The sequence below is a fragment of the Eurosta solidaginis genome, chromosome 2 (assembly GCF_040869045.1).
Source record: "Eurosta solidaginis isolate ZX-2024a chromosome 2, ASM4086904v1, whole genome shotgun sequence".
Taxonomy (NCBI): Eukaryota; Metazoa; Arthropoda; class Insecta; order Diptera; family Tephritidae; genus Eurosta; species Eurosta solidaginis.
In genome coordinates, this window is record NC_090320.1 from 268,670,811 (window position 1) to 268,692,266 (window position 21,456).

Sequence of the window (21,456 nt, forward strand, 5' to 3'; positions counted from 1 at the left end):
TTGTTAGTTAAAAATAAAATGTGCAGGTGCAAAAATAGCTCCATAATTTTAAATGTCAAAATATACTTTCACATATCCTACAGCAAAATTCACTAAAATCACGAGCCAAACCCAAAATGCAGTGATTTTTGAAAGTTCCCTTAAGCTTTATCAGTATGTTTTTTCTGCTCAAACCTCTATAGAGATTATAGATGTATATATAAAGTCGAATATACTCGCGTTTCAATGAACAGTGATCCAAATACTGATACAAATGTCTAACCCTATCTGGCCGCTTCACTGGAACGCAACATATGAGTGAAGCGTTAGTTTTTTCAGCGCAACATGCTTCCACCAAAGGCCCGTCAGTTAATACTGCATTGCATAGAGTGGTCATGAATATAAAGAAAGTCTTTGAACACCAGGGACATGCCATTACTGTTTTCTGAACATTGCCGGCGCTTTCAATAACGTCTCGGAATGAGCAATCATCGACAGTCTCAACTAGATTGCAGTACATCCGACCTTAAGAAATTGGATCGGCTCCAAGTTAAGCTGCAGAATGATCTCGTTGCTACAACAACAACAACAACATCCCGTCACAAAGGGGTCTATGCGAAGCCACAAAATCTCTATACAGTGCAACGCCGCAGGTCCCTCATCAACCAATTGCTTAGGTGGCTCGACAGAGGACCAGTCAAAGCTACAGTGTATGCAGATGACGTTCAGTCATCGTAAACGGCAAATTTCTACCAAGAATTAGCTTTCTGAAAGGTCAAGCGCTTCAGGATGTACATGACTGGGCATATGGAGTCGGGTTAACCGCTAACGCGAAAGATGATTGAACTAAACGTAAGCTTGGAGGGGAAACCAGAAGAAAAGTACAGCACATAATATCTAAGAATTATACTAGATAGTAAATTGTTACGAAGAAAGCCTCCGTGGCACTGTTACATGCTTGATGATGCTAGGTTGCATGGGGCCTCCTAATGCCCAAACTCTCACATTGCATTTTTGCGGCAATTCTCAAGCCCACACTTTACTATTAGGTCCTAGTTTGTTGGGTTTACCAAAAGACTGGAGGGGTATGCAAATTATCAATGATTAGCATAACGGGAACTCTGAAAACCATCCCGACTGCAGCATTGCATGCCATACTGCGCATCCCAGCTGCAGACCTAATGGTCGAAAATATAACGCTAGCAACTGCAACAAGGCTGAAGGCTTCGGAAATGCTTGCTTGCAGGCCATATGGCTACAGCAGTACATCCCCATTAAAAATACCGCCAACACACTACATGGATCCTCGCACGAGCTTCGAAAGCGCTTTTGGGGTCACAATAGAGCCGGAGGGTTGGGGCAGAAGGGGGAGCAAAGGGGGAAGTGGCAGAACATACTATGCACGTGTATACGATGATTCCAAATGAACAGAAGGGGTCTGCTTTGCTGTTTACTCTGTCGATTCAGAAATAAGTAAACCCTACAGGCTGCCAGATCATTGCAGTATCTTTCAGGGGGAAATTGTATCTGCAGCTGAAACTCTGGACGATAGACGTCCCAATCGGTTTGGCAGAAATAATAAAGAGACAGTATTTGTATATTATCCATCAAGCAGGAAAGACGTGGAAAGAAGCGCGCGGCTGCAAAATGTCTATGATCATATGCAAATCCTAGGACGTAAGACTCACAAAATTGTTCATATCTCTGAAGAGACAAGACAAGGCTAACGATAGGTGTACTTACTAAACACTGCCTTCTGGCGTCAAATGCTTATTAGTTAGGTATTGTCAGTAACATCAAATGTAGGAAGTGCGAGCTGCAGGAAGAAACATTTGAGCACGTTCTGTGTTCATGTCCTGCACTCGCGATATGAGGACTACAGCTTCTTGGGGTGGAACAGTTACCAGCTTTCAAGACAGCAATTAAGCCTAGGAAATTCGAGTATTTTCCAATGGGACGGAGTTAATCTATATGTAAGTCCTGGGGGTCGATTCCGGTTGAGCGTTATAGTGAAGTGAAAAAAAATTTATCACTTTGGTTATCACTTAAAATTTTCATTTTTTCACTTCACTGAGTTCGAAAATGCGATTCTTATAACTGCTGTGAAAACTGTTAGCTGAATAACATTTGAATTTACGATGTGTGAAGTTTTCTTTGCTGAATGATAAATTATGACAGATTTCTTTTGTTTTCTTTTTGGTTGATGTTGTTTGTTTGACAATTTTTTTAAATTCAAACGTTAACACAAAATTTGTATCAGCGTTAACTTTGTTTTCACTACACTTCAATTCGAAGTTTTAACACAAAACGAGAATAAATAATCGTGGTGAATAGGTGTTAATACTTTTCACTTTACGATAACGCACAACCGGAATCGACCCCCTGGTGCCTAATTGGTGTTTTTCAGTTTGATCGGCAAACAAATTCTGGTAACACTATGGGCACATTCAGTTTTTGTGAGGTCTTTATTGACCAGCCAGTTCAACCTTATCTCACCTCTCAGTACGATTAGAAGCGCCGTACGGTGGGCCATTTCGGCTCGTTAAAGGAGAAAAATTAACAATTCCCCCAAAGCGCTTAAAATTAAAAAGTTAATTTTCTTTTCAATGAAAAATTTGTTTGAGTTTTTAAGCGGGGATTACGCTTATTGCTTTAAATGTATGAAAACATTTATTTGAAGCAATTTTTAATTTATAATTTATTTAATAATTTGGGAAAAATTTTTAAACAACGTGACATCAGGACGGACAAGGCGACAGGTGTTTCGATTATACCTTTTTTAAGTCTCTTCAAAGCCTTTTCTCCCGGGAGTGGGATTCGAACCCGCACTTCTACGATGGTTGAAGTGTTATAAACGCATTCAGCCACGTCATGCCTTAGTTGTTGTATGACAAGCTGTTTTCATTGATATGACGAAGTTTGTGGTCAAGTTTGAACTGGTGAAAACCAAGCATTAAACATTCTTCCTAATTGTTTTTCATAAATTATTAATAAGATATCTTCCATAGTTTTTTTATTTCGGAAAAATCTGAGAATTCAAATACCGAAAATAAGTAAAAACTGATAAGCTATTCTGATCTGCAAATAATATTTTGAATTTTGGTGCTATTTTTTAACCTAACGCTGTACATAGCTAGATGTACCTGAATCTCTACTTAATATTGCAAATATTAATGTAATTGCACGCTTAATATTATATGTACGAAAAAAGTATTCGAAATGCTTTAAGCGATCTTCTACTTAGTTACATGAAAAATATACTAGAATGTACATTAGACTGGCCGTAACTTTTTTTTCTTGGAAATCTATACATTTTCGGGTCTTAAAATATGAGGTTAGGAGTAATGAAAAACGGTGTAATTTTTCAAGCTGATCCGATGATGCCGACCCGTGCACATTTGATCGCAAAGTATGGACAGTTTGAAAAAATAAAAATTTTTACAAAAATTTTTTTTTGTTTCCAATTTGTATAATTTAATTTATACATATTAAATATAACAAATTTTGATTTTTTTATTAGCGACCTTTAGTGTAAAACAATAATTTTCTTTTAGCTGGCTCTAGGTCATATGTATTAAAAACACGATTGTTTTTGTTTTTATCTCCAATATATATTAGAACTGGAGTTCTAAACAACATCTTGAACTGAATAGATACTGCCTATTTAACAGCCAATCCCTGATGACGATCTCCGGTGGAGATTGAAATATATTGGAGATAAAAACAAAAACAATCATATTAAATATATATATTGTAACGAATTTAAAGAAACTCCACTTATTCCAAACCTTCTGCTAACGGTCGAATCGCTAAACTGTTGAATAAATCACTCCAATATTCTGTATTGAAAAATGGTCTTTATTAGACTAATTTGTATATAGTCTTCACTTTTTTGACATGTTGAAGGATCTGATGCCAAAAAACTTGCTTGGGTAAAGAATGTTTTAGTTCTTGATGAAATAAAATCATTTATATTATTGCTGCCGTTAAGTATTATTTCTGACATTGTTGCAACAACTCTCTTTGGAACAACATCTTCCTTCTGGTTATCGCTAGTAATTGTTTCCACGATTTTTAGCTTAATATGTGGAGGAATTTTATCATCAAAAACTTAAAGGCCAACCGCCTCTTCCGACAAATGCTATAACAGATTTTTAATTTTACATATGTAGCAAAGCATTGGATACATTCTTATCGAAATATGTAATCACATCTTGAATGAGCTTAAGGTCATTTTGTGGAGCAGCTATTGGATCCACACAACCAAACCAATATGGAACGTAGATCCAGGTTAAAAAAAATGATAAAATTTCCACTAAATCATCGAGCTTCCATTTGCACAAAAAATGATGTGTTCCTGCAGCTATTGCATCTGCCGTTGAACTTTCAATTTTTGGTATCCCCAGCAGTTTCTCCTGTGACTACGAGAGACAATCTATCTTTCTTTTCTATGCCTCGGATTTCTGGAAGAAGCTTGCCACCCCAGTGAATGACAAAAACGTCGGGAATCTACAAACAAGTAAAAAGAAAGGTCAAGAATCCAAAATCTTATAAACATATTCCGTAAAACCATTACATTGAATCAATTAATAATCCTGAGCTTGTCTGCGACGATAATCTTTCTAAGCGTATGTATTGGTGTTCGATTAAGAATTAAATCTTCCATTTTTATTGTGCGGAGTGAAATACCTTTCGTTTGATACCCATATCGGCATACATCATGCATTTTTTTTAATTTCGAATAGGTGAAAACCTTGCGAAACATTATGAGTGGCAACACCTAGGTATAAAGTCTTAGAAGGTGATACATTATTTCTGTGCCAAATTTCATTTGAATCGGTTGAGCCGTTCCCGAGATCGTTCGGCTATACAAACATACAAATATACAAGAATTGCTCGTTTAAAGTTATAAGATAAGATTCCAACAAAAAAATTGGGAACAAACACAAATTTGTAAAAATTGTGATTTTTCAAATTATCCATACTTTGGGATCAAATGGACACGGTTAGGCATCATCGGATTGGGTTGAAAAAATATATCGCTCTTTATTGCATCTCATGTTTTACGACCCGAAAACTTTTAAATTTTTATTTTTCTCCATACAAGCTGCGGCCAGTCTAATGTACATATGTATGTGTTATACGACCACGGATGAAACCCCAATTTCCGCCAAATGATAAATATAGTTCTGTCAAACTATTTATGAAAATTGTAATAAAACATTGATCTAATGAGTGCGTATGGCTTCACCATTTCGGAGCTATTGTGATTTAAAAAATGTATTTCGATCGCTGATCGTATAACACGATTTGTTGATTTTACCAGATAAATTTCAGTGTATATATAGCTTTTTATCCAAATGTTATTCCTCTTAGGTATAAGTTTCATTTATTAATTTTAGCACAAAATTTTCCAAACCTTATAAAGCACTCGCTGTTTTATTTTATTTTAACTTACTTATTCTCCGTTTTTCCAATTTCCTCTGTGTTCTTCTCTTCCACCTAAATTGCTTTGATTAATTTTGTTGTGAAACAAATAACAAAAATTAAATAAATAAATACAATAAAATAACTCTGCAAACAACTATTTTTGGCCTGAAACGTTTCCAACAAAAAACAAAAAAAAAAAATACAAAAAAAAAAACTAACATTCCAATAAAAACCTAATAAAAATAAATGTTGGTTTAACAAATAATATTAAAAACATAACACACAATCATAAAACATCCGTGTACAAATATCAAATAAAAACACGCATTTGCACAATCCCTCCACCATTATCATCATCAATCAATAAATCCTCAAACATTGCACACAAAACACTAAGGTGGTATTAATAAGCCTAAACAGCCCAAGTCTGTCATAGGTTTATTCCGACGTGAGAGTTGTGGTTCAAAGGCTGGCAGCAGTTTGGGTGATACTATGGATGGTGCTGGTTCTGTACGTGGCTCTGATCCAACATTGGCGAGGGCATTAATTAGTGGTCTACCAATACCTTTGATACAACCGCTACATTCAAATCCACGTCTTGATAAACGTTCACAATCGATATCGGTTACTGGACAAGGTGGAAATAGCAACAACATCAGCTATAATATGGGTGAGATGTCACATGCGGTACCCTTTCCAGCGACGGCCAGTCATAGGCGCGATGTGCGACGTGGCTCAATGTTGGAGTTGAGTGGGTAAGTTTATAGAAGTTCATTCAATTTTATCTTCCTGTTTATTTTTTTTTAATTTGCTAATATTGTCTAACATTTTAATTTTTTATTTCTGTCTAAATTAACCACAAGTTTGAAGTAATATATCATTTATCATTACATTTAGAACATAATCACTACATTCGTAAAATTTGCTTGCAGTAGTTTCTTCTTATTAATTTTAACAATAAAAACATGTATTACAAAAAAAAAAAAAAAATAGATATGTAGTGTTATTTAAAAAAGGAATTGTTTCACATAACTAACAACACAATATTTTTATGTTTTATTCATTAATTTGTTTATATACATATGTATATATATCGTTCATTCATTCTATAGCATAAACCATAAATATTAAAATTTCAAAAATAACAGAAATATTTTTTTTCCTCACATAATGCACTTCCTCTTTACTTATGATTCTACTGTTTAATATTTGAATGTTTTATATGGTCAAATATGTGATGAAAATGTTTTTATAAGTGAAAAATATGATTATAGTATATATGGAACAGCACTGTTCTTACCCTATAAATTTTCGGACAGATCATGTATCAAACAATTAGATGTGCTTTAAACAGTTGAAATTGTATTTTAGCTTCATATGAAATGCTAAAAAATGGTATGGTGCAGAACATCTTCAGAATAAGAAAAAAATATTTTTATTCCCTTCATAACCAAGAAGAAGTATTGAATATTGTGAACTCAGATATATTGATGAAGCCACACTCATATGTCAATCTCTCCATTTGACCGCCTGCGAATTGAAAACAGAGCTACTAAATTTACCTTGCTATTTTTTATTATTACCTTTCTTGCTCTTTTAGAACTTTTTTTAAACATGAAATGATATATTACATAACCAGCAGGAAATGAAGCTAACTACGAGCTAACTACAAGTTAGTTTCTAATAAACCTACCTATGTGTCCTATTATTTGTTTTTTTTTTATACTCAGCTGAGCAGAGTTCACAGATTATATTAATTTTGTTCGCATAACGGTGCCCCGTAACGGCATAAACTAATGGAGATAGATATAGACTTCTATGTATCAAAATGATCTGGGCGAAAAAAGAAATTCATTTAGCCATGTCCGTCCGTCCGTCTGAGTCTGAGGTGAGTCTGCTCAATCCCTCAAGTTTTGAGGTATCTTCCTCAAATTTGGCAAAGGGACACAGTTCAAAACTGTTGGAAAGGAAACAGTTGCTTAAATATCTTCCATACAGCAATAAGCTCATGAAAGTGTTAGGACACAGCGGATGAAAGTTCCGCTTTTGTTTTTTTTTTTTATTTAAATATATTTTATCTTTGTTAAGGATGGTTAAATTAAGATAACTGGTCAGAAATTAATTATCAGCCGATTGACCAGCTGTGAGTATATTTATGGTATTTTCCCTTGACTATGAGAGATGTAGCAGATCCAACCATTTTGTGAAATAAATCGAGTTTAAATATGTTCGTTAGATCGTCTTCCACTCAGTGCAAGCCATAGCTAATACTATACACTCTCCTCATTCTCGAAATATCTGCAGCTGCTATGGTAATTAATTGCATATTAGAGTGTTTATGCTCACACGGCTAGAGGCTGCCACGCCTTTCCCAGCAAAGTTCCCCACTCCACATTTTCCTTTATGAGAATAAATACCGGCATCTCTTCCTTAGAGCAAGATGCCAAATGATTTGAGTCACTTTCAATTGGTAACGTTTTTGTTTGATCTACGCTAATGGGAAGGCTAAAAGAGACCTTTAGGCACAGTCAATATTGTCTTGAGAGCTGCCATCACCATACCCTGGTCCCCTTCCCCAAAATATTCGCACTTACACGTTTTATCTTCCTTTTTCATTTGAAAATTTTCGGTTAGTTCTCCGCTGGTCCACTTCTCGATAAAGACGACCGATATATCAAAGTTCAAATGGTGTTATATACGATTTTTACGAACAAACCGCTTCAATCTCGCCAAAAATATATCTACCGATGAAGATTTGGTGAAGGCGAAAGGAACTTTTTTCTTCTAGGTATAAAGATAACGTCGGAACGCCTTTAATATCTTTTAATCCAGTGATCCTATTATATCTTTTGGGTTGGAGAAGATTATATATGTGGATATTTAATGTCATTCCCAAAATCGTTTAGGCAGAATAAATATTTTTGGTCTTGGTTGAAAAAAATACCGGTATTTGATATTTTTATGCATATCTGAAATGCGATCTGACCGAAATTTGAAGGTGATCGAAGAAAAATGAAAGTTTCCTAAATTGGGTGTTCTAATGTATGTATATGTATCAAAACCAGTAGTTTTTTGTAAAATAGGTGATAAGTTTATAATTTATTAATTAGAAAAAATACTACTAAAAAAACATACTCTGGTTCGAGTAGAATATTTATTGGCATGTAGCTGCGCTGGTCCACACTAAAAAAAAACAAGTAAGACGGCACAGCCCAATACTTCATACCTTTCATGAATGGGGCTGAACAATAATCTTATCCCGTTCGTAATCTCCAAATAATAGGATGTGAAAGATAAGAATAATATAGTGAACAGATGTAGATACCTAAACGATTTTTAAGATAAATATAAAATAAAAAATGGCAAAAAACCCCTTATCTGAACGATCGGTTGTATGGGATATATATTATGTATAGCTCCGATCGAAATGATTTTTACAGGAAATCTTCTATGATATATTAGAATAAATATCACTAAGTTTAACGTTTTTATATTGGAAACTAAGGGAGAAATGGCTAAAAATCTTTCTATCTGAACGATCGGTTGTATGGGATATATATTATATATAGCTCCGATCGAAGTGATTTTTTCATGAAATCTTCCTTGATATATTAGAATAAATATCACGAAGTTTAACGTTTTTATATTGGAAATTAAGGGAGAAATTTCCAAAAATATTTCTATCTGAACGATCGGTTGTATGGGATATATACTAGATATAGCTCCGATCAAAGTGATTTTTTTAGGAAATCTTCTATGATATATTAAAATATATATCACCGAGTTTCACGTTTATACTTTCTAAATTGCGGCAGGAATGACCAAAATCGTCTTATCTGAACGATGGGTTGTATGGGAGATATATGTTATAGTGGTCCGATCCTACCGGATCCGGCAAATGTCTAATATAATACAAAAATACATCCTTGTGCCAAATTTCATTGAGATATCTCAAAATTTGAGAGACTAGTTTGCGTTCAAACAGACAGACGGACGGACGGACAGACGGACATGGCTATATCAACTCAGTTCGTCGCCCTGATCAAGTCGGTATACTTAATGGTGAGTCTATCTTCTATATTTCTCAACGTTACAAACATCGGACCAAAGTTAATATACCATTTCATGTTCATGAAAGGTATAAAAACAAAACAATATCCAAATTTAAAAAAATCGTGGAGATACAAATTTTTATTCAAAAGCAATTTATGTACAAATATAATGTACTTTCATTTTAAAGGCTCCCATTTTAAATAAAAAGATCTTTTTAATAAAAACCAAACAATTACACGCAAATATATCCATACTAACTGAAAAGGTGGGTACCGGTGCGTATACGTAACATTTTTATAAAATAAAAATGGTTATGCGTGTGTCCTATAGGCGTCACAAGTACTCAACCGATATTGACAAAATTTTCAGGGCAGGTTGATATGGTTAGCCGGTATTTTTCTGGCCAAATAAAATTTTGGATAGATGAGCAGTGTCAGCCCCTACTAGGTAATTTTTGAACTCGCTATATCTCCGTATTATTTGAATCAGGTATACAAATCTGGTATAGAACTTCCAAAGGTAAAAAAAAAGTTAGGTGATAATGGTGGAGGGAGTTGAAATGAAAGTGGAAGTAGGAGCAAGAGTGGAGGTGGAGGTGGAAATAAGTGAGAGTCGTAGAGAAACAAAAATTTTAAATTCTTTATATTTAAATCTCCGTAATTATTTGAAGGGGTATGTAATATTTAGTATATATCTAGATTTATTACAACATTCTATATATGAGAATATTTAAACTGGAGGGGAGTTGGAAGTCGGAGTAGAAGTGAGATTAAGAGTGCAACGTTTATGGCCATCCGACAAGAAGCCACAGAGTTATAAATTCGTGACAACTCCGTAATTATTCAAAGGGAGTATCCAATGTTTGATAAACAGATTCTATATATGAAGTATTTTAGGGGAGAGTGGTAGAAGAAATGAAAGGGGGAATGGGAATGAGAGTGCGATTGGGAATGAGGGTAGAAGTGGGTATGGGTATACGAGTGAGAGGGAGAATTATAATGAAAAAGGAGTGGAGATAAAGGGAACGAAAGGAATAAGAAGGAGAAACTGAAGAAATAGTATTATAGAATACTCTTCGTCGCCTTCTACATAAGAGTGGCTGCTTTATAGTTCTTGTGCATTTATTTAGTAGCAGCTTAGTGATGCTAATATTCGTCACAATATACAAGTGTCATTATGGATCAACTATAAATAAACTTTGTCAAATTACGCGAAATGATTCATGTCTGAAAATTTACATTAGTTTTAGTGTGGACTCAATAGTTCCATATAGGAAACTAACTTTAAAATTATTCGATAAAATTTAGAAGTTATGCTAATGTATATCTTATTGAATAAAATAATTAGACCCAGCGACATTTTCATACAACAAAACCACATACATACAGATACACACGTACAACATGAGTCACAAACGCAAATATAGCCGTTGTAACACTTCAAGCAGAATTTTCAGTGTAGATTTTTTTTTTTAATTTAACACTTCAAAAAAAAAAAAAAAAAAAAAAAAGCAAAACTTTCAGCACCCATTTTAGTACGCATTGAGTAACAAAATATTTTTTCTGTTGTTCCACTTTTCCTTTGGTTTATATTGTATTGTATTTACAGACACATTATGACTGGACGCAGACCGAGTAGAATAATACAATTTAATTAAGCGTTTCGAGATATTGCAAGCACATTCACTACCAATACCAATACCGATTCTTATAAAACATTGAGTACTAACACTACAACTGCAATTAGCACAAATACTAATACCAATAATATAACAACAACTGCAACGACTAATAATAGTAGTACAAAAACTACAAAAGCAACAACTTTAATAAATAATTATACAACAGATTCCAGTACAGACAGTGAAAGTGTCGATACCGATACCATCATAACACCAACAACAATAACTGCAACAACTATTTCCACTACAACAACTATAGCTACATATAGTACTAATAATGCTTGTGTAAATGCTTGTATGACGCCAACAACCATAAACTCCTCAAATGCTACAACATAAAATTCTACAACATTTGACAATAGTGATAGTAACCAGTAATGTAATACTTACATACATATCTATGTGCATACAGGCATGTGCTTATGTGTGTAGTTGTTTTATGGTGCTATAAGTTTTGCCACTTAAAATCAAATTGTATGTGTATGTTGGTAATTTTTAAGTAGATTAAGTTTTAGTTTGATAAATACTAAGTAATATTTAAGTACGTCTGTATATGTATGTGTTGTACCTACATATTTTAAAATTTATGAGTGAACAGATAAAAATACGAAGTATTATTCTAAGCTAGACATAAAAGAAATTTTTAGTGTACATACATACATATCATAACACATACTCTACACCCATGTGTGTACATATCTACTTCTATATATATCTACTATAGATAATATCTATAAAGGCAGTGTTATATACAGATTTCAATAAGTTCTGTAAAAACATTACTACGTGCTACTCACTCCTCATAATAATAAAAATCTACTGAGTACATTAAATACGCAATGATTTGAATGGGTGTCTTGAAATCATTTCTTTTTCAACCCACCCTTATCGCCAATAATTTGGACCGGTAAGTTGGAATCACGTTCTTTTCAACCTCCCACACCACGCAGCCCTTATTATTGTGTGATAAATATACGTCAGCTGCTCGAAATCACTTCCATTCCGACAACTGATTTATTAATATCAATCTGTATTCCATAATAAAAATTTTGTTCACTTTGTATGCTTCTGTACAGTTAATCCATAATTATATTTAGTCTGATCAATTGTTTAGTTTGTAGAGTAATAGATAAATAAATAAATAGTCATGTTGTAAGTATGCTTCCTATACAAAAGAAATCAAAAACATAATAACATTTTCCCACACGATATGCTTCAACCAACTTTAAAAAGCTTATATGTATAAACTAATAGCGATCTGCTCCGGTTATTGGACTGCACGAATGTGGGAAAAATGGGTATTGCGCATGATGACCACTCATTTCCTTGCGCTGATCCGCTATATTCCAATTCGTCAGCCATCTCATTTCCTTTGATTCCACAATGTCACGGTACTCGAAAATCGCTTTGCAAAATCGCGACAACTTCTGCTTGGAACACATTTGATGTAGAAATCGAGTTTACGGCTTTCATTAATATTGATCGAATTTATCATGGTAACACTTACAAGGTATAAAATTTTTACATTTCTCAATTTGTCAAATAGTACATTAATTAATATATATTTATGTTTTTTCTCAAACTAAAACCAAATTGAATATATTATTTTGTTTATTTTTTTATTTCATTTTAATTCGAGAATAATTTTTAAATATTAAATTGCGCAAAAACTAAAAAAAATAAACCATGGCCGACAAGAAAAGAGGACGGTTATACCTTGTAAGTGCTTTTATCTTGGAAGTTGTATCAATAATATTCTTCTTTTATTCCACTGAAATTCCAAAAAAATTTCAAAAACTAAAACAAACACAATTTTTTTTCTATTTGAAATTTATTTAAAAAAAGTGCTCAAGGGATTATTTTAGTTTTGATCTTAATTGGCTGAAAAAAATATATTGATTTAAATAAACAAGAAATAATTGTATGTGCTATGATTTCGTATTCAACCTCACCGTTCTAAATTTAATTAATTATACATATAGGCAAACCTTAAAGCTTTTCCCCCACATAATATTTAAAGTGAATCGACTTGCCAAATAAATATATTATAAACGAAAAATTTGTGATGTATATTGGAACGATTTTCCGTCATCCCTTGTCAAATTTGTACTCCAGGCAGATAAGTTTTAGAGCTTATATAAGAAAGAGGTACTCAAATAGTAAGTAATAATAAGTAACGGTAGCTTCACTTAATTTATCTCACAAGTAAAGGAAAACAGAAATCAGTATTGTAGTTTATTTTAACATTGAGCCTTTAAAATTCTTAAGTATATAATTACTTACACAATTTTTCAAAACTAGAAGTATTTATATTTGTAGAAAATCAAATAACAATAAATTTTTGATTTTCGATTTCGGATTATTGAAACCAAGATTAAAATGCGCATTTCGCACGGAATGGGCAAACACGGATTTTGGGTTTGGTGGAAGCGTAGGATAAGTTAAAATACAATGTTACTCATACGTCCCGTACCACCAACCTTTCTTGTTCTTGTTTATGGATGGTTAATAGTTGCGACAGGGTAAAACTGTTTTTGTTTCCTCTAAATTTTGAGCTAGAAGTCGTTTCGAAGTAATGTTATTTAAATCAGTAGTAGACATAATTGGTAGTTTTGGAAAGCAAATTAATCTCTTATTCAAATTTTTTGTTCGATTCCCGTTATCTAAACGCTCATTTACAAAAAATCAATAGAAGTTGATACTTTTTATACAGATAATTGTTATTTCTTTTTTTCAGTCTTATCGATTTAAAGCAGGGCTGTTTTATATTGAAGTGCAAATCACAATACATATAAAAAATTATATGTGCACTAGGCCGGGTCGATTTGTGGTAAGGCAAAAAAATCGCCCATTGCTCTGTGAAAATCATATTTTAGGGATCAAAATAAGAAACTTTGCCGAAGGAACCATACCTCTAAAACGAATTCTGTGGTCCCCCCCCCCCCCTTTTGGGTCGAACTTGCAAATTTTGAAAAATCCCACTTTGAAATGCCTTTTTTTTTCTTTTTGGAGTTTATTTTTCTCTTTAGAAATTTATTTAGTCAGAACATATGTAAATGAAAAAACGAATTTAACTTAGTAATAGAAAAGAAGTTAAAAAAATTATTAGAAATTAGCGTTTTTACAACCCCCTTTTAAAACCAAGGCATCACTGTGCATGTCGTAAACATAGTTGTGTGGGTTTTTTATTCAACCGTTTTAAAAAATTAAGGTATCACTGTGACACAATTGCAGATCGTAAAATTGCTTGTGTTGTTTTTTTTAAGCCACCATAAGAAGGTAGAAATGAAATTTACCCTACCCAAAAGTTCGACCCAAAGGGGGGGACATCAGAATTGGTTTTAGAGGTATGGTTCCTTCGGCAAAGTTTCTTACTTTGATCCCTAGAATACGATTTTCATAGAGCAATGTGGGATTTTTAAGTCGACCCGACCTAATGTGCACTGAAACTTTTTTAAATTGAAAAAAAAAAAAACAAAAAAAAAAGATATTTTAAATGTTTAAAGAATTTTAATGGTCCCGTTAATGCATAAACAAATGAGCCAAGATCCCGCATTCCGTAATTGTTTTATATGTAATTTAATTTGAGAAAAAAGTTTGATGACGTAGCGCTTTTAAAATTTTTCGATTTATTACATTTCTCTCATATTTCGCTACCAGTGTTCGGAGTATTTAAAACTATTACCTGAGTAAACGACTATGCCGGAGTAAAAATTAAATTTTCGGAGTATAATTTTTCTAACGTTTTGAAAGCGGCCTAACAACTAATATCAAATTGATTTGGTGGCTTGGCAAATCCTTCAATTGTGTTTTTGCCATGAAATGTTTCTCAGCAAAAAGTTATCTTCCTTATCAGATGCACATGGAGTCTGCCTAAAACGTGTAGGATGACCAATTAATGCTCCCATTAGCACACCACATTCTGAAATAAAAGTGGGCTCTATCTTCTCGGATATTTATCGCGAAAAAATATTATTATTATTATTTTCGGTTTACCATACATATGTCATGCTCCTTTAATGACAAAAGGTTTATGGACTGGATAACTGACGTACAGAGTGTACGAGAAGACGAACCCGATATCCCGATCGCCAATGATGAAAATATGCTCCGACATCCAACTAAGGCGAAGTGGGAATGACAATATCACGGCTAAAAAATCACAAGGTGCCAAGTAATGACGGGATATCCGCCGGACTGTTTAAATATGGAATCGAAGATTTGGTATAAGATAAAGAAGCAAAAAAAAATGGGTCTTGCAGTAAATGTGGACAATACGAGGTATTTGCTGTCATCGTGGCCTTTGTAGCCACGTTACTGTTGACGAATATAAATTCGAGATTGTGAAGGATTTCGTCTGTTTGGGAAGCAGCATTAAAAGCAAAAACAATGTCGGCCTAGAAATCAAACGGAGAATAACTCTTGCCGACAAGTGCTTCTTTAGGAAATTGAAAAGTAAAATCCTCTCTCGACGAACAAAATTCTCCCTCTAGAAGTCACTCATCATACCTTTCCTGATGTATGGCTCGGAATCAGGGAAGGTGTCGAGAGTAGATGAGCTGGCTCTTGGAGTATTCGAAAGAAAAGTTCTCCGGAAGATTTATAGCCCTATCCGTGATTTCGACAGCGGGTATCGAAGGAAGTATAATGATGAGCTTTTCGCAGATATTACGATAGTGCAGCGAATAAAAACAGAAAGCTTCGCTAGCTAGATCACGTTATGCGGATGAACGAATACGCTCCGGCAGTTTGTAAACAGAGGAAAGGGAGGACCTTCACTGAGTTGGAAGAGACAGTTGGAGGAAGTTTTGACCTCGCTTGGTGCTCCCAATTGGCGACTGTTATGGCAAAATAGGATTAGCTGACCTCACTGACTTATTGTACTTCATTTTTATATAAAACTTCAAGAAGTGCTGTATGTTGAATTCTGGCAGGATTTACCGATCGCGCCGGACAAATTTTTTACATTTTATATTTTACTCCTTCTATTCTCATTCCGTACGAAAAAAGTACAAAAGCTGTGAGTAAATGTGAACAAATATGTCCAAAGATACGAACAATGAATTCATGTCATTTCATCCAATCGTCACTTTTCATACATATACAATGAAAACTTCAACCAAAAGATATTAGGTAGTAATACTATTAAGTTTTCAACTCGACCCAAATAAACCTAAGAGATAAAAAATGTAGTAGGAGGTAAGAGCGGAGTAAAAAACTCCGATTGGAATAAAGTCTGAACATTGCGTCAGCAACGAAACATGTTGTCAAAAGCGTGACGTCTCGCCGAGAAAATTTATATCACAGCTAACTATGATTTTTTTCTCTCATTTTTTAATGCGAGATCTGTTTATTGGTTCATGCCGTTAATGAACAAATTTTGAATTAAAATTTTTCTCAGTGCTACAATATTTCGAAACATTTTTTGTGCTCAATTTGTTAGTATAAATTTGAATATCATACCGAAGTGCTTTTTCTTTGCACTTTCATATGAAATTTAGGTACTTTCATATGAATAATTTATATGTGTGGGCATATGGGAGTGCTGTGATTTTTTTTTTTTTTTATTCATTAGGGCAAAGCAAAAACAAAAGCGCTTTAGTGTATAGGGATTGAGCAGCTCTGATTTAAAGCGTAACACAGGAAAAATTGTCAATAAAACAACTAAGGTTTAGGATATTGTCTCTCTCTCTATGTTTTCATAAAAGTGTTTCTAAAGAAAGTGCGCCATATCCTAAAAAATTTAAAATTTTCTGCTTAGAACATGGCATATGGGAAATACGAACTTAATTTGAGGAAACTAAGTTTTAGTCTCTTTAAATTCAGCCGACACATTTTTAATACAAAAACTGTCCTCTTATGGTTTAAGAAGCTCTGTATGCTCTTTTAAGGGATATCGGAAAGCTGAATCTCATCCGCATAAATTGGAGGAACATAGGATTTTTGAGGGTTGAGGTACGGGTGTTTTTTTTTTTTCAAATCTGTCCCTTATATGGTTCCCTCCGAAAATTCAGAAACCATTTTTTCAGAGAACATTAATCAAAACTATTTTTTCAGAAAGCCAAAATTCTGAAGTAAAATTTCAGAAACCAAAATCCAGAAGTAAATTTTCAGAAGTCAAAATTCAGAAATTTCAATCTTTTTTGCGAAAAATTTGACTTCTGAATTTTGCCTTCTGAGTTTTGACATCTACAGTTTGACTTCTGAAATACGACGATGTATATAACTTTACTGCGCTTTCATCAATTCCGAAGTAGCTAAATAATTTAAATAATAAATTAAGACACATCAAATACTTTGGTGACGGCTGAAGGAAGAAGAAAAAACTATTCGAATTTCAAACAAAATAAATTGTGTACTTTCTTTACATAAACCATTTTCAAAAACGTTTCCGAGAATTCGAAAAATGTTCAAAAAACTTTCCGAAATTTCTAACCGAGCTGTATAGGTTTATTAAATAAGGTATTGCTTTTTTTTTTTTGCTATTTGATTACAATAGATTACGGCTGCTAATTCAGCAACGAACAATTCCGACAGTATTTTACTATGTATATTTAGGATTTTTATATCTTAATAATAAATGTAAATTTAACTTAAGCATAGCGAACTAACCACAAATATTTTCCACACCAGATGACTACAATCTGCATTTCTAGAGCAAATTTGATCCGTATTGTAACTAAATGGTCCTAAATATGCAGTAAATATTTTGTTCAAATTCGTTGCAGCGTACATTTTCAAAGCATACATTTTCAACGTGTTTAAGACCTCAGCTAAACAAGATTACAAAAAATCTACGAAGTACTTTAGAAAAATTATACAGGAAATATATAAAAGCTCAGCGTATACTATAAACAGCTAAAAACTACACGTACACTCACACACTCATACATCAACAATGCATTTACACACACGGAAACAAAAATAAATCTTGTAATGATTTGAGGTCCACGGTTCCTGAAATTTTAGTTAGGTCGAAGTAAGTATACGTTCTAATGAAAAGTCTCAGCAGTAGAAAGTAGGACTAAGTAGTTTTTAAATTTGAAGTACTAACCACCAATTTTTATTTACATATTTTCCGAACAATAAAAATTGAGTACAGTTGAGTTTATTAAATTTACAAACTAGTCGAAAGATGATGTACTTGTTGGAAATAAGAGCGGCATTGGCACCTGATCCAAACAAGCGAGCCATGTGAGAATTCTGTTAATAGCTTCATAAAACAAGAAGAACAAATATTTCACCATCTTAAAAAATTGGGTATCGTAAGGCTGAAGACAGGGTAGAAGGGTAGAAGTGAAAATCTTTGCTATAATAATCACAACGTCAATTGTCGTCACTGGCTTATGTGTGCCCATTGGCAGCCACTTCATTCTATCTTAGCTTTGCTATAATATATATGTAGAAATCTATAATCAATAGATTTTTCAGGGTGCCAGCAAAGCACCAAATTTGCATATTAAAACAAGATGATCCAAAATGGAATTTCAATATTCGCCCACATATTCCAGGGAGCAAAACAAGCAAAATATAGTACACGATGTTTTGGTATGAAGCTCAAAAATCCTATTTGTACAATTCTCGCGAAAAATTTTCCTATCGCAAGTATCATAAGCTTTGAAAATTATGGGAAAGTCCAGCGTGCCAAATCTGATCTTTCTACGACGAAAAATACACTCACAATCGACAGAGATATGATGAGGTACAAGGCGCTGGCAGGAGAACTTTGAGCACCGATATCCCGCAAAAGTTGCATGAAACAGAAAAAAATTTATCTTAAATATGTTGTTATCTTTGGTCCCTGGAATACGTGGTCGAAGTTTGGAAATGCAATTTTGAATCCTCCTGTGTGTGAGAACTGCGCGACTGCTGAGTCGAATATTACTCTATATCAGCTGCCAGTTCGAAAACGATAGGATAGGGTAATATTCCATTCAGCAGTTGAAATACTGCTTTATCTCTAGGTTAGGTTGAATTGGCTGGTTAATAAAGACCTCACATATACTGAATGTATCCACAGTGTTACCAGACTTTGTTAAACGACCAAACGAAGAACACCAATTAGGGCTGTTAAAAAATTATTATATTGAAGTGCGAATAACAATCTAACATATAAAATTCTTCTTTCACGGTTTTAGAGGCTTAACTCCTCCGAAACGGCTGAACCGATTCTTATGAAATTTTATGAGCATATTGTGTAGGTCTGAGAATCGGCCAACGTCAACTTTTTTTTCGCTACGTGCCTAGGGTCTTGAGATCAAAACGTGGACCCGGGTACCCCTAGAATGTGTTTATACAATATGGATATCAAATGAAAGCTGTTGATGAGTGCTATAGTACAGGATAATTTTCATACCCCTGGGTGACTAGGGTCTCGAGGTACAGGCCAAAACGTGGACCCGGGTACCCCTAGAATGTGTTAATACAATATGGATATCAAATGAAAGCTGTTGATGAGTGCTACAGTACAGGATAATTGTCGTACAACTGGGAGGCTAGGGTCTCGAGATATAGCCCAAAACGTGGACCCGGGTACCCCTAGAATGTGTTTATACAATATGGATATCAAATCAAAGCTGTTGATGAGTGCTATAGTACAGTATAATTTTCATACAACTGGGAGGCTAGGGTCTCGAGATATAGCCCAAAACGTGGACCCGGGTACCCCTAGAATGTGTTTATACAATATGGATATCAAATGAAAACTGTTGGTGTGTACTATAGTACAGGATTATTTTCATACAACTGGGAGGCTAGGGTCTCGAGATATAGCCCAAAACGTGGACAAAGATACCCCTAGAATGTGTTTATACAATATGGATATCAAATAAAAGATGTTGCTGAGAGCTCTAATGTTCATTGGGATATTCGATTTAGTCGCATCAACCTGGCAAAACTGATAAATATGCATGCGAAGAAATAAAGACAAGAATTAATAATACCCACATACCTATTTACATACGTCCTATTCGATTTTCCCGAAATTTCGTATATAAATTTGCCTATATTAGTATTTACGATGCTTTTTTCAAGGAAGTATACCAGAGACGGACTGGGACTGTGATTAGGACTAGGCTCAGTCCAGACTCGGAATGGGATTGGAACAAAATACATACCACCCTCTGGGACTGGCAATAAGAGATGAAGAAGAAGGAGAAAAACTTGAGAGAAGAGAAGAGAGAGAAGGAGACTGAGAAAGAGATAGAATGAGATGAAGATGGAGATGAAGCAAAAAGCCGGAGGGAGGAGTGAAAAAAAGGATTAGGAAAAAGTGTAGAGGGGTAGGGCAGAGTTAGACGGAAAAAGCTTATTAAAATGTGTGCAGATATACCAAATTGAGCAGAACAACGTCTGCCGGATCTGCTAGTACATATATAAAATTATATGTACACTGAAACTTTTTTAAATTTAAAAAAAAAAATTTTTTTAGATGTTTAAAGAATTTTGATGTTCCCCTTAATGAATAAATTTAGAATTAAAAATTGTCTCAGTGCTACAATATTTTTGAAAAATTTGTTTGTTGTTAATTTGAATATCATACCGAAGTGCCTTTGAGTCATATGGAAGTGCTTTTTCTTCGCACTTTCATATGAAATTCAGGCACTTTCATATGAATTGAATTTATATGCGAGGGCATATGCCCATATGGGAGGGCTATGAAATTTTTTTTTTATATTCAAAGATTGAATTTGTATCTGTGCCTATTATTCAGCGCAAAACAAAAACAAAAGTGCTATAAGTGTATAGGGATTGAGCAACTCTGGTAAAAAGAATTGTATTTTTTGGGCTGCTGACAGATGTTCGTTAATGGCCCTGTATGAAAAGGAAAAATTTATTATTTTATTAAACAAAATTCTGACTCCAATAACTTTTTGTGTGAAATTGGTATTAGAATTGTTAGACGACTTACGTTATATAGTTCTTATAAATTAATTTTTTTATTATACATTTTTGTAAGGAAACATCATGGTTTATCTTAGATCAATATCTCCTTAGTTTTTAAAAAAATACGTTGATAGGGGTTTCCGAATTTAGTGACAATTATTAAAAGTCTCACGTTCCCGTTGGCCTTTTAAATCAAATCGAAATTGAGATAAAGTTTACAACTAACGCATGACGTGGCTGAATGCGTTTGTAACTCTTCAACCATCGTAGGAGTGCGGGTTCAAATCCCACTCCCGGGAGAAAAGACTTTGAAGAGATTTACAAGGTGTAATCGAAACAGCTGTCGCCTTGTCCGTCCTGATGTTACGTTGTTTTAATTTTTCACAAATTATTAAATAAATTATAAATTAAAAATAACTTCACTTAAA

At 33.9% G+C, this 21,456-nt stretch overlaps 1 protein-coding gene across 29 annotated transcripts in view; it reads left to right on the forward strand.

Annotated features, from left to right (window-relative positions):
• Nhe2 (Na[+]/H[+] hydrogen exchanger 2) overlaps positions 1-21,456 on the forward strand; it is a 253,657-nt gene that overhangs the window by 216,221 nt on the left and 15,980 nt on the right. For 19 of the 29 annotated variants that reach the window (XM_067767902.1, XM_067767916.1, XM_067767911.1 and 16 more), the window contains one exon: positions 5,807-6,164. In XM_067767902.1, the coding sequence (XP_067624003.1) occupies positions 5,807-6,164 (358 nt within the window). The other 10 variants (XM_067767920.1, XM_067767924.1, XM_067767923.1 and 7 more) reach the window with 4 other exon arrangements.